Source organism: Diadema antillarum, unplaced genomic scaffold (genome assembly GCF_040938485.1).
Source record: "Diadema antillarum isolate AM-2024a unplaced genomic scaffold, OU_Dant_1.0 scf00000134, whole genome shotgun sequence".
Classification (NCBI taxonomy): domain Eukaryota; kingdom Metazoa; phylum Echinodermata; class Echinoidea; order Diadematoida; family Diadematidae; genus Diadema; species Diadema antillarum.
This window is the reverse complement of record NW_027271023.1, coordinates 124,445-139,735: the sequence shown is the minus strand read 5'-3', so window position 1 is coordinate 139,735 and position 15,291 is coordinate 124,445. Positions and strand designations below refer to the sequence as shown.

The 15,291-nt window shown below is 38.5% G+C and overlaps 1 protein-coding gene across 1 annotated transcript in view; it reads left to right on the top strand.

The window, feature by feature from the left end:
• The window catches only part of LOC139720813 (uncharacterized), an 89,483-nt gene that overhangs the window by 40,779 nt on the left and 33,413 nt on the right, over window positions 1-15,291 (top strand). Inside the window, exons 3-6 of the mRNA XM_071632149.1 lie at window positions 2,244-2,483; window positions 4,628-4,733; window positions 7,376-7,498; window positions 12,285-12,513. Coding sequence (XP_071488250.1) covers window positions 2,244-2,483; window positions 4,628-4,733; window positions 7,376-7,498; window positions 12,285-12,513 — 698 coding nt within the window. The remainder of the gene's footprint in view (window positions 1-2,243; window positions 2,484-4,627; window positions 4,734-7,375; window positions 7,499-12,284; window positions 12,514-15,291) is intronic.

Here is a 15,291-nt window from a genome sequence, read left to right as displayed (position 1 = left end):
TTTTACCAAGGTTAGCCCCATCTGTGGTTTTATATACACTTTTATTCTTGGGGGCCCTGCAACAGAATAACAATGTACGACAATTATTTCAAAATACACAGAGTGACAAATTACATGGAAAAGCATTTATAATTGATTTCCTTCATAACTTTTCATGAGAATGTTCAAGGCTGGGATGAATATTTGTGCTTCCAAGAAAAAAAAAAATCCTATCGATTCAAGAAAATTATACTGTAGTCTCTTCATATCATGTCCTCGCAAGCAGCAATAACAGTAAATGTAATGGAGATACTTACAGTGTTTCTGCTCCCTATAAAATGTGAACTTTAAGTCACCTTAAAACCAGCATTAAAACTGGTGTAACTGTTGTCATGCTAGCTCAAAGTCATTGAAGCCACATTCATGATTTTGCCCTTCCTTTTTTTTTATAATTTCTTCCGAATTCATGAATTCTGTTGGATGCAGTCTGTTGACACTCCAACTATACTACACTGTCATTTTACGAGTATACATGGGCTGCAAATTAAATGATGATGTGTAATGATTACTAAGTTACGGAAGGAAACACGTGTTATTGTACAGAGTGTTTTTGTGGGGTGGGGATTGGTATTGACAGATAGACAGAATTAGATCTGAACATTTTACATGAATGTGAAAGTGCTCTTCAGACAAAGATGACAAACATGCATCCAAGAAGATTTTATGAGACTGTCCTTGTTGCTGTATGAGGCCATAAAAGATAAATTCATGATTATTTTTTTCGATATCAAATGAGTAACCTTGCATGAGATGTTGACTTGTTTGAGACGCTGACTTGGAAATAGTTACTCAAGGTACCACGAGACATGATTAATGTTATCTGCCTTTCCGCATGTGCATTTCCTGCCAAAAAAAAGAAAAAAAAAGAAAAGAAAAGAAAAACAACCCCCAAACAGAAAGTTTCTGTTTTTATCTTGCAGTGTAAATGGTACATTGAAAAAGAGAAAAACTCTGGTAAGAACTGAAAACCAAGGTTTTTTTTTTTTAATTGGGCCACAACCAATTCTTTGAACAGTGCCTTTAAGTGAATATTGTAGGTGTACATAACATGTAGCACTTGTTCATGACAAGCCAGGTTGTGTGTTATTGCTGGTGTATTTGATAGTACACCTGTATGGAAAGTGTGGGTATGGACTGAGAACAGGCAAATGAGAGCTCTTGCTCTTGTGCCACGACACCATGAAACTGGTTTATCTCAGAAATTTAAGGTTTGCACAGATTATCGATTGTAAAGTGAAGTGTGTAGCTTTGCCATTCACTTGCTAGCACCAGGTTCAAAGGTCATTGTATTACACCTCTGAGATCCCCTGAGGTTTGTTACAAGGGACCTAGTAAATGAACAACTCTGTTCATTTTTTTTTTCACTTTTTTGACAGTACGTATGCAAACTGAATATAGCTAGGGCAGGAGTGAATATACCTGTGCCTTGGTGCCAGGGAATTATAAACTTCGGTGTCAGGTTTGGCGACAATGTTATTTTTTTTTTCTTCTTTAGTGTCATTGAGATCAGTTGATCATTCATGTGCAATTTAACACAATGTATGCCTTACATCTAGATTGTAAAATGTATATAAAAATAAGTCAATGTATGTATTCTGTCTAGATTGTAATGTCTGTGCAGTAGTTTTAGCATGGTACACAGTACACTAAGTAGTACAGACCAAATATATTTGTTATTACCAGGTGCTTGCAGTGACGGAAAGACAGAACGCAGATGCAGCATAGAAATTTCAATGTCACAGGCCTTGCATTGCTTTTGTTTGAATCAGAAAAATGTTGATCACTACTGTAGATTTAAATTATCATCTAAAGTTCTGGCTTTCTTTCTCTCCAATCATGTTGGCTGCAGTGCACATCTGTTCAGTTCAAAAAATGGTGAATTTTAGGTGCCTGAATATATTCTCATTCAATTCACCCCTCCCTCTTCATGTCCCCTATTTTTATTTTTTGTTTTTTATTTCCATCTCTCTTACTTAATTTAAGAACTGGTTGATGTATTATTGTTAATGCACACTTCATGTCGTCGGCGGTCATTCAAACCATTACATGCAAATTTCACGTAAGAGTTATATTTTGAGGTAATCGCATTTGAAGTTCCCCATATTTCAATTACGATTTCCAAACTTACATATCAGGCATTTCCAATTATTTTTGTAATACCTAAGACTTTGATTCTTGTTATGTTTTCTCATCATTCTCTGCAGGACCAAGAAGTCTTTCAAGACCACCCCGCCCCCGCCTAATGCCACCAAGCCCCCTCCTGCTCCGGGCCCCACCCCGGCGCAGTCCAGCAATGGCTCCACCAAGTCCAATGGTGCCCCGCCCTCACCGGCCATCAGCCACACCTCGACGGGAAGTGGGGAAATCCCCAGGGGTCCAGGGCAGCGATCCCTAGAAATCACGTTGCCCAGTGGCAACACCGTCACAGCAACAGTTGATGACAAGTGAGTGACAGACTGCAATGAATTCTTTGATTTTGATTTGAAGTCATTTCATAAACTCAAGTTTGATGGTCAGCTTATTATGATGCATACATAAATTGTAATGCACCATATTGGTTGTAAGAAAAGTGAAGATGAAAATATATCATGTAAATGAAGCATACCTAATCAAAACCACAACAAAGTGAAATGATGTGCAGTCATGATAGGCCAAGTGTTGGTGACATAATTGTTGGATTTTTTTTATTTGTTTGTTTGTTCGTTTGTTTGTTTACCTACAAACAGTGTTTTGATCCTGTTAGAATATTTATTCTGGGATTTTTGTCATATGTAGTAGGATGTCAGTAATACTAATAGCAATAAATTGGGATATTGATATGATATGATAATGATGATACAATTTAAACATTTGTAATGACATTCTAACTCATTCCCTTCATGATTTTCAAGTTCGTGTGAACTTTGTGAACAACTTTTGAGGTCAAGTAAACAATGGGTGTAAGTGGCCAAACCTACAAATAATCATTTAAAAAGCTGTGATGAAATGGGATGTTCACTGTATTACAGTTTTTAATGACATTGAATATGTAATAGTTATCTTTCATGATTACCTTTTGTGAATAATTGTTGATTGTTCTGTGCAGATTTGTTTGTAAAAAAAAAGAAAAAAAAAGTTTGGAGTGTGTTAGAACATCAAAAGCCACAATATTTCCATTCTGCGGATTAGTTGTCTTTTCATTTAGTTCAAAGTGCAGGTAACTTTTGAATGTTGCAGTAAGATCTTTGCTTCTGAACAAATCCATAGCTGGACACAGCCCTTAAATCACAAACACTCTGTTAAACTAGGAGTAGAGGCCAAAAAGTTGCACCATGTCTTTACCCTCATGCACTCTGACCCTTGCAGTGATCTCTGCTCAGATGGTGGCATTAAGCTCCATCGGTTTGATTGATAAGTCTGAAAGACCAGTGATGAGTTTGCCCATTTTCTGTTAGGTTCATGTTCTTACCGTTATATGCACGAAGATTGTAACCTGCATGAACTGAGCACTGTGAACTCATTTTCTTAATACTATATTTCACGCTTTTTGAAACCCTTTATCCCACTGGCGCTGTGGTGCTCAATATTGAACAGGTCTCTAGACCTGAAACCTTGTATAGGCCTAAGGAGTGAATTGGAAATTGTGCACACCAGTGATTTCTGCAAAACAACATTCAATTGTTTTTTTAGCGTCCTTAAAATAATGTGACCTCGGTTGGAGAATGGGCCCCAGAAGTAATTTTACTCCCTGACATGAAGGATTTTTATACTCTAATCCCTCTCAATCTGTAATGGCAGCTATGTGTTTTGTTTTGTTTTGTTTTTTGTTTGTTTTATTTTTTTTTTGAGGGGAATTGATTTAAAAACACAAAAGAATTAAGTGATGCTGTAAGACATGAATAGTGTCTTATGATAGAAAGAAAGGTATAACTGTTTCAGCCAGCTGTGAGTAAAATAAATTGAACTATTCATTTCATTTTTGGTGTGTGCAGTTCTTTTCCCCGAAAAAAAAACCAAACAACCAAAGGAAATACATACATTGTACGAAAATATGAGGAAACTAGTGGATCTTTTGGTTTCATGATACATTAACTGTTACTGATACCAACTTATCACAAAGTAAAGAGCATCATAAATTGTATTTTCCTTTATGGAATGTTAGGTGGTTTTGCATGGATTGATACAAAGAACGCAGCTAGCTGTAAAGCGTGATGACCCTGGAAAAATCTCTTATTTATTTATGTTCCTGATACCAAAGGTGCCGGTGTATAATATACCTGAGGGTCTTGGGACAGAATGGGGGGGGGGGGGGGGGGGGGATGTTTGACCCATACAATTTTTTTTTTCAAAATCTGCAAGTTAGGGTTAGGAATATATCAAAGGTAGTAATGCAATTTTTCAAAAGATCAGGTACCTGGGTAATGAAACACTCAAACATGAAAGATGATAGTCTCATATGATTGGATGTTACTGGCTTTCTTGCATTCTTTATTTTGGCTGATTTTAACCCGAGTAGCTTGATTTGATGTCATTTCCCTGCATCACCCATTTCACCTCCTAATATGTGCACGGTTTTCCCCATATTTTTTAATTGATTTTTCTTGACCAGATTACAAATGATGGACCTTGTGGTCATGATTGCAGCCAAGAACAAATTGAACCCCACGGGTCATGTGATCATTCCCAGCAGTGCCAGCAGGACCGACATCTCACAGGTAACTGACTGAGTGACCTTTGAACCCTTCCCCACCACACCCCCCCCCCCCCCCAAAAAAAAAAAAAATATATATATATATATATATATAATATATATATATAATATTATATATATATATATATATATATATATATATATATTCCTACCCCATCTCTCACTTCTTGAGGTATTTCTGAAATGCTGCCCCTGGCTACAAAAACCCACATACTGGTTGCCATGGCTTATCAGTTTTCATCTCTCTCTCCCTCTCTCTCTATCTCTCTCAGTTGTTCTCCTCCATTTCTCTACTTTTTTTCGTGAATGTCTTTGTATAATCCATCCCCAGTGACTGTAAATCAGTGGCTATTTTACCCAGAAAATGATGATCTTGTTTATAATAGTTCTTTTTTTTTGCCACAATGCCTTCCACAGTGGAATGATTTACGGTAATACAATTTATGATACGCTTAGAATTGGGAGAGTAAAGAAGTGGCTACTGTTAAAGGGAAGGTAAACCCAAAGAGCAATGTGGATTGAGTAAAACCAGCAACATAAGTAGAAAATATCAGTGAAAGTTTGAGAAAAATCGGACAATCGATGCAAAAGTTATGAATTTTTAAAGTTTTGGTGTTGGAACCGCTGGATGAGGAGACTACTAGAGGTTATGACGTATGAGAGGACAACAATACAAAGAGAATATAAAGGAAATTCAACAAAAATTCATTTTTCTAGCATTATGAAAGATCACTTGACTAACCGCTTTCAGGAAGCAGGGGGAATCATTGCTACCCTTAATATATGTCAGTATCAAGTTGACAGAATTTGTAATTTTCATGAAAAATGGATTGTTGTAGAATTTTCTTTATATTTCCTTTGTATTGTTGTCCACTCATACGTCATAACTACTCGTAGTCTCCTCTTCCAGCGGTTCCAACACCAAAACTTTAAAAATTCATAACTTCTGCATCAATTGTCTGATTTTCTTCAAACTTTCACTGATATGTTCTACTAATGTAGCTGCTTTTACTCAATCCACATTGTTCTTAGGGTTTATCTTCCCTTTAAAACTGAAATGTTTGCATGCATTTTAATTTCACAAATTTGGCAAGAGTTAAGATTTGCAAAATTAAGTGCACACGAAAGTTCTTGTGTATTGACCGATTCTGTGACGCGCTTTGTGTATTATCGGCATGGGCAGCGCCATTACTGCGGTGTCCCAGCCGACCCCCCCTCCCACTTCCCCACCCCTCTCCCTACATTAGCACGCGCACGGAATGAAAAACTGATGCATGGTTGCTTTAGCCAATAGGCGTCTCGTACTGAGTGCGCGAATGCTTGCTTAGTGTGCGAACCTTTGTTACAAGTGCGCAATAAATATGTTGCCCGGGGGGTGGGGGAGAGGGGGGGGGGGTCGGCTGGGACACCGCAATTTGAGGTAATGACTGCGCCCAGTGCCACAAATTGTCTGCTGCCCTCAACGAACCCGAATCGGTCAATACTGTCTGCCTTGAATGCCAGTGGCAACTCACGAAAATTTCATGCCGCGAAAAAGATTATCACCTCAAATTTGCGAAAATTTCATGCCACATAAACATCTTGCTTTACAGTACTTTGAAGAAGAGTTTCTTGATTCTGTGCCAGCTTCTAGAACCATATTACACCCCTTTTCATGATATATATTATGACATGCGAGAGGGACAAGACAGCTGGGGGGTGTTTCATAAAGCTGTTTGTAAAGTTACGAACGACTTACGAGCGACTGGTGATCAGTTCTGATGTGCTATACTTATCAGAATTTCCATAATTCAGCATAAGAACTGATCACCAGTTACTCGTAAGTCATTCGTAACTTTACGAACAGCTTTATGAAACACCCCCCAGGACACTTTTGGAGAAGAGGAGCATTGTTCTAAAAATGTTAATGAGTGTGCCATAGAAACGTGATTACCAACGAGTTCTGTTTGTCAGTCTAAAAGCCCTTTTGGTTTACCTACCTTGGTTTTGTGTTTGCCTTTCACCTGATACAAGTTCAACACAAGCTTAGCAGGGGAAATCCAGTTTAATGAATGCTATTCTACTGTATGTATATTATCTGTGATATAATATATATCTGTGATAGCAGTCACTAGACCAATATTTGCTCAATACCCAATAAGACCAAAAAACAAAACAAAGGGGCAGTGTGGATTTTAGAGTACGCAGTGAATACAAATATTGATGAAAATTATGGAGAGAATTGTGAGGTTTCCACTTGTGAAAGCCCTGATGAAAAGAGAGCTGTCATTTACCAGAGCATTACATTTTTAAAGGTTATTTTAATCTTGCATTTCTGTATTTTTATAAAGTTCAGTGATATAGGCATGTATATTAATGCTGAAGTAATAGCCAATGAATGAAAGTTCATGTGAATGCAGGGGGGGAAATATTTTAAACTCCTGGGGTTCAGCTTGTCTGGCCTGCCCTCACAGAAAATTATTAACCCGTTCTATACGGGAACCTTGTGGCCTGTGTATTAGGTCTATGGGGATTTCAGAATTCAGCATGGAACGGGTTAAATGAGAGCATTGTCTTCCTTTGAAGCTCGTTGGTTTATCATTATGTGCTATTTCTTTTTATGTTCATTATATTCTTATTCTTTTCCTTTCTACATTGACATTTCAGTTCAAAGCCAGTCAGAGGATAGGTGAGCTGGACACCACAAAGCTTCAGATCGTTCCCAAGTTGAGCCGAGGGGAGATCCAGTCCCTCAAGGGATCAGAGAAGAGAAAAGCTACTCAGTTTGAGGTGAGTCTGGGGACCTCTTCCTCCAAGTGCTTTTTTGTCCCTTTGTGGTGTTTGGGGTTTTGTCCTTCTTTCCTTCCTTTTCTGCAGTCACCATCATCTTTTGTCTCCTTTCTGTATTTTTTTATCTTCATCTTTTTTTTTAACTTTTCCACACTCTTCCTCTTCATTTCTTCATTCTTTGTTTTTCATTCTTTTCGTCTTCCTCTTCCTCCTTATCATCATCATCATCATCATCACCATTGTCATCATCATCATCACCATCATCATCATCATCATCATCATCACCATCACCATCATCATTATCATCATCACCATCATCATTTTCATTGCCACCGCCATCATCATCATCATCACCATCACCATCATCATCACCGCCATCGCCATCATCGCCATCACCATCATCATCATCATCATCATCATTATCATCACCATCATAATCATCATCACCATCCTCCTCCTCCTCCTCCTCCTCCTCCTCATCATCATCATCATCATCATCATCATCATTATCGTCATCATCACCATCACCATCATCATCAATATTTCCATCTTCTCTCTTTTTTCCTCCCTATTCTTGTTCCTTTTCTCCTTTGTATTGCTCTTTTTCGTCTACATTTACACATAGATAGTAGCTTGTATTTTGTCTGTTTTTTAGTAGGCTTTTTTTTTTAGCTTTGTTCCCATAATGAGGGCTAATACTATTGCAGTCATTATCAATTTTCCATTTCTGTGGCTCTAGTTTCTCTGTGTAATTTCTTTGTGTGTGTGTGTGTGTGTGTGTGTGTGTGTGTGCGCTTTATTGTTTGCATTGACTTTGTTTGTGTGGTTGGCTGTTTATTTTTGTCATAAGCATGCTTTGTGTAGTAAAGTCAGTTAGAGTACACTATAAAGTTACTGTAATGGTCAAAGGGTACTCTACAGCCAGCTAGAACTGTTTGTTTTTTTAACGATGATGCGGTTGAATGATATGGGCTATTATCAGAAAAACTGCTGTGGTGGTTCTACACCAGTGTGACCTATGTGAAGGTCTTCTGCATTTCAATGCATCTCATTCGACAGGCTGTTAAAAGAAAATGGATGATAACCTTGAAAAGCTTATCCCAGAGAATGCTAAAGATATCTTTCCAGTTTAATTCTTATTTGTTTTTCTGTTGCGGAATTTCATAAGATAGGCAGATATTTGATAATCTCTATTTATCATGCATTTTTTCCTGTTAAATGCAGTTATTAGTCAATCATCAAGAGTTAACTGGTTTTATATGTATTTCTCCTGGGGCAAGAAACCTGAAGCAGTAAATAACTAGAATATTCATGCATGATGTAGCACGTTCCAAAAATGAAAAACAATCAGACTGTCATGTTTTTTTAGTACAATATCCCATGCCTTTTCTTCCGTAATGATGTTTGCAAATAATAAAGTGACCTCAGACAAACTTTCATTTCCAAATACAATGTAAGTAAAAAAAAAAACCCACACACAAAATTTGCTTCTTTTGCATTAATTACTGAGATCGTACATCATCTATTTCTGACTTGAACTTTTTGTTGTCAGAGAGATTTTTCATTTTGCCCACCATGTCCAGAATTAATCACATGAAGCATGCAATGCAGGCATACAGTGTTGTAGGCCTACATGTAGTATGCAACCTGCTTGCAATTTTTTTAAGCGAGTTTTCATGTGCAGAGTTTTTGAGATGTTAAACAGAAGAAAGTTGTCCCCGTTTATCCTTCAAGTCTTGTGTCTTGATTAGTGTTCTAAAGAGAGAGAGAGAGAGAGAAAAAGAAACCACTAGACTTGTTTTACTATCTTGATGAAATGATACTGAATTGTGTTCCAGATCTCCAAAACTTTCACAAACTTTCAGGGGAAGTCTTGTCTTTATTGTGACTTATTTCATTTAAAGTATATTTGGCTCTCTGGAAAAAAAAAGATCCCTTTAGCTCTTTTTGCGCCAGGGACTTTGGACAGTGCGCACAATGCTATGGGGTTTTCTGTGTCAATCAACACTCAAAGGACACAAAGGGTTTAATACATCTGCTAAATGATCACATTTGGCATTCCAGGAAATCATAATCATATTCAGTCAAAATTGATTGATGATTTCAATCATCATGGAAGACACTGAAAGGGTAGTGTTAAAATTCAAAAAGAATGAGGAAAAATTTGTGTGAAAAGTCTTGTGCTGAACAGCTTAGACATGCTTATGAGCAATACAGTCTGCAATGATTATGTATGTAGAGTCATGTAAGAAGAGATAGCATCATTATGCATCACAAGAGATTTGGATTTTTTTATTTTGTCTCATAAGAATGATAATCTATAGAGCTCCCTTTAAGTCTGCTAGAACTCACAAAACACTTGTCCTTTTTATAGACCCTGGTAATCCCTCATGGGATTAAGGGATTCTTTGGGAGGAGGTCTGAATTTGAGCTGCGGCTTGCGCGAAGTCGCGGGTATCAGCAAGATGCCCTGATTACACCAACATTTGATACGCCAGTGATTAATGGAAAACGTTTTCCCTCGAAACGTTTTGCGGCTTTTCTCACCGCGGTCATCGAGAAGAGAACCTAAATTTTTTTGGGAGTGCATACTGAAGTGATCTTGACATGTGCCGTGTACCATTACCACCTTGTAATCGATTTGTATGTACTTGAGGATACCATAGAGAGGATACCGTGCGTACATGTATATACAGATTCATCAGTGAACAATGGATCATCTTTGCTCTTGTAGCAACTTAATCACGCGGGGCCTCGTTCACTTGCCACACCGGGTAAAGCATTTCCAGGTTTTCATTTGTTATTATAAAGTGCTGTATTACACCTAGTGCATTTCCGATGATTAGCTGCCAGGTTTTTCGTGCAATTGCTTAAATAGTGATCTTTGATTCTTAGAACGAAGTGTTGACCAGGAGGATTTAGAGCAATTTGTGGAGTTTTTTTTAAATCAAAAATTAATACCCTGCACAACAACTTGCCTGATAAGCCTTAATGAATAATGACATGCTAAGAATACCCCCCTAAAAAAAAGGAGACCCACATTTGATCCAACTTCTGTAAACAAATGCATGAAAGGAATTATAACTCATATTCTCCTGATGTAGTAGGATGCATAAATCAGGTTTATCTCAGGTGTAGTTATTATTGTTGAATGAGCTGAAATAACCTTTCCTTGAGAATGTTTGTTCAACTCTTGTTGTGAAGAACTCACTGTCAACTTTACTGATCATGAATTTGTGAGAGGTTTAACCAAATAGCAAATCACTTCCCAAATCCTCATCACATTTGATTTGTTGATTTGTGACAATTGAGAGTTGTCTTTTTGTGTTGTAGATGTGATCATGGTCATATGTAAGATAGGCTGAGTGATTACTGTTTAATAAAGACATTACCCATTCTTGGTACCAGAAAAATAAAAGTTGAGATATTGCATGCTAAACTTTCTTTAATACAGTGGTTTAAAGGCGCATAGTCTCGGTAGTGTAGAGGGCACTGTTGATGATACTGCCAATCACCGTTAGCATTGATACGAAGATTGCGGAAGTTGAGCTGTCATCAAGAGTAAAGCGCGTAGGTGTTGCTATTAGTAACGTTGCCTTCATTGTCTTCTCTGCGCATCACGCTGTCTGTAGTAATGCCAGGGTGCGTGCATATATGCTTCTTATTATGACATCACAAAAGAAGTTTGTTAAAGCTGTCATCCCCCTCAGCTGCATCATGAGCCGAACTGTGATCGGATCACTGACTACAGTGGATCGGACTTCTTCGGGCTCGGGGGAAATGGGCCAAAGCGTTAGCACTATCCAGGTAAAAGAGGAGTCGATAGCGTAGGGGTCTATAGGAAACTTGCGCTGTGCGCCCGCGTACGCATTTTGACTAAACCACCGGGACCATGTGCCTTTAAAGATAATAAAAAGTTTTGGTACCTCAAAAGTTTCCCTGAATTTCTGTGTTTCAGGTTAAAGTACTTTTCATATAACTAACACTGTGAGACTTACTCGCCCCAAAATGCTGTCATTTCTTAGTAATCATGCAGTTAACTGCAACCAGCAGCCCCATACGCATAGCGTTATGGGGCTTCGCATTGTAGCATTCAGGATCATGACAGATTTAGTATCGCGGGTAGATATCAACTTAATATCCAAAAAATTCTTCAATTTGAAGACTTACCAATTAAGTTGAAGTATTGAAAACAGGCTTCGGGCAACGTTTGGTTCTGCCGATAGTCCCTTTCTGTTCGAATTGATGACTGAATGTGACTCGGTCGAGAGGACCTCGGGAGAGCTACATGCACTGATTACTACGGTCAGCGCATGCGCACACATCACATGCGAACAAATTTCAAATACATGAACGGATAAGATGTTTGTGTGCGCATGCGCTGGCCGTCAATTCAGTGTAGCTCTCCCAAGTTCCCAAGTCCCAAGTGTCATATTTTACCTTGAAACATACTGTATGTCATACATGTTGTGCATTGACACTTGTACATTGTATGTCATGTGATGACAGAAAGGGTTTACGTCCAATAGAGGAGGAATACCGGTATGTCTCCTCTATTTGACGTTAACCCTTTCTGTACCGAGGACTGTAGACATGAGTGTATTCAATGTTATGATATTTTTTATTCAAAGTGCACTCAAAGCACAAAGATTTTATATACATATCAGTATCAATTTGAGATGTATTTCAGGACAACTGTGGCATGTATGTAATTGATTGCAATTTGTAAAGAAAGAAGAGTGTATCATAATGAATTTCGATCATCGTTCTCCCGATTTGTTCGCAGCAAACCATCCGACTGACGGTGCTGTCCGGTAAAAACCACAAGGCCCTGCTCCGAGTCAACCCAGAGAAGCCCATCCAGGAATTCCTGCCCCAGGTCTACGAGGAGCTGGCCGTCGTCGGGGCCAACGACCCAAGGCTGCGCCTCGTCAAGAAGCCCGACGAGGACATCGACTACTCCAAGAGCCTCAACTACTACGAGGTCAATGAACTCCTTCTGGTTGACCTGAATCGTAAGTGACCATTAAGTTTGTGTGGTTTTTTTTTTAGTTGTTGTTTTCCCTGCTCTTTTTATACATGTATGTTGCAGACATTACAAAGTCATGTATGGATGGTTATTCAATGAATTCGCATCGTAAAATATTTGTTCTTATATAGAAACCCAAGCAATTTCTGGTAATGAGAAGAATATTGGCCGGGAATTGTTTTCCATGAGTTTTGTTTTGTTTTGTTTTTTTGTGAAACTGACCTTAAAAGTAGAGGGCAGAGGATACATGTGTTTGTAGGTGCATGGGCAATTATTACATCCTGAAATTAACTTTACTGTGAAATACAGTGAAGTTTTAGCCAAAGAAACCATGTAGGAAGATGCATCACATGGTGAATATCAGCAACATTTTGAACCAATTGTTGCAGACAATGAAAATGTAAACATTCTTTGAAAAATCTCCCAACCTTTCTTACCCCTCTCCTACTCACTCTTAAGAAATAGTGTAGGGTATGGACAGTAATGTATTTGACTTTAATAATCAATGTTTCATTTCATCACTCCCCTGTTCTTATTCATGTCTCAGTAAAAAAAAAAATACAGTGCATGCACTTAAAACATGTACAAGCATAAAACAAGTGTTTTCACTTGAGCTGCAGCCACACAGCAGGGGAAAAATTTGTATATTCTCACATACGGTGTAAACAAGAACAAGATCAATCTGCCCTTGAACCAGTTGTGCTTTGTGACACTGACACATGCTGGATTATCTTCTTCAAACATCATACCCTTGACACAGCGCCTTCAAATACACCGAGAAAGAATGATAGTGTGATAGAGCCGTATCTGGGCTGCCAACAACTGCGCATCAAAATCAAGGAAGTTCCAAAGGGCAATCAAGGGAGAGATACCTGTTTGTTGTATAATGCATTTCAATGGGCCCATGTTATTCAGAAATCAGGGAGACGTTTCTGTTCTGTGGTTGGGACATGACATGATACATTGTAGGCAGTGTTTATCAACTTTCCTTTCCATACCAGCTAGCTAAATGCATTTGCAAATGCCTTGCGGATGTCATTTCTCAAGTTGTTGGGTTTGTCAACTCTCACGTCATGCGTCGATGGGGAGGCCTTGTCACAGCCCAGCTCCATTGCGCAGTTTGACCCGAGGAGTGGAGATGTGTAGTTGGCAGTGATTGGCGTGGGCAGGTCTGAGCTATGAATACATTTCAAAACAACTTTGCATTTATGCAATCACACTTTTGTTCATCATTTCAGAAATGTGTTTCTAACTCTATCTAATCAAAACAGTTTTGCATTTATCAACTGCTAAAAACTCCCTAAAAGTTGTTTGGAAACCTTAAATTCTGTGCCAGAAGTGAGTTGATAAAATGCATCCATAGTTTGGCAGAGGAACCTCCTGTGCAGAATCTGCAAAACTACGAAGCAGTTTTGCTTCATATGCTTTGGGTCATATGAAACAAAAACAACGACAAATTCTGCAATGAATTTTTGCCTGTTTTGCTTTGTATACTTTGGGTCATTTCCATGCAATGCCCAGGGTGCATTATTCCTTTGCTGGCATGTCTGCTCTATTTTAAATCAAAGGCAGCTCCGAGGAGTTTGTGTGTGTGTGCCCAGATTTGCCCCCACGCATATTTCATCCCCCCGGGAGGCAATCACATCGCCATGGCAATCTGACATCGCAGCATCGGGGGTGTTGTCAACCCCGGCAGATGCACCTGCCGACTATTTCTCCACGGAATTCCTCTCTTTCTCTTCATCTTGTCTCTTTCTTGTCACTTTCGTGTAATCGTAGAGCTGCATCTAGACAAAGTTTGTAAAAGGGCGTCGGCTCTGGTGTTAAAAAAGGCTAGGCGTCTCTGTCTCATGCCTTCTTGTGGAGTTAAAGGGATGACTCATGCAGAGAACTGGCTATTCTTGAGTGAAAGCAGTGAAATATAGATGATGGAGTATTTATGTCATTCAAGCTGCTGTTCATTGGCATGACAGTAATTCACTGAAACTTAGCAGATTTTCTGAGTTTAATAGTGTTGGTACACATGCAGTGATGTGGTATTGCTGCAAAATTTATCTCTTCTTGTTTGAATGCAAGTTAAATTATGGGGTTTTTTGTAATGTTTTAATAGGGAAAAAACATATCCTTTGATTTGAAGTTACTGAAGAAATCCAGAGCAGAAGTTTGTGAGGTCTTAGGACTTCAGGAAGTAAGCATTTTGTTTGATTTTTTTTTTTTTATCAGTAGGCATCCCTTTGTTGCAGCATAATTGTAAAATTCCTTGATCGCTGCACTTCCCTCATAATTTATATGTACAAATGGTGCAATAGGTAGAACACCACGTCATGTTCTGCTGGCTGTAATCATTAGAGTCATGCAACAGACTATTGAGGAATGAAGGAAGTATAATTGATGAGGAATTTATTTTGCGAGTCTATGGTTCCGGCAAGATAGAAACAAACAAGTGCATGACAAACAAAACAAACACAATTTTATTAGTATGTATTTGTTTGCCAGGTATTGAGAAACTCTAGGTTTGTTATTACCCATCCTTTGCTGGATTGCATTTGAAGAAATGTTTTGTACTAGATCAGTTTTTAGACCAGTGTTCACTCTGGCATGAAAAATGGAAATGCCTTGCATTCATTTGTGAGAAGGGGGCCCCTCAGGCAATTTTGAACTCGTATTTGTATGCAAATTGCCATCTACAAGGGGAAATATCTCTGGAATGTGGTCATTCTTTAACTGATGATCCTTCCCTTTGTCAAGTTCAGGAGGAATCATA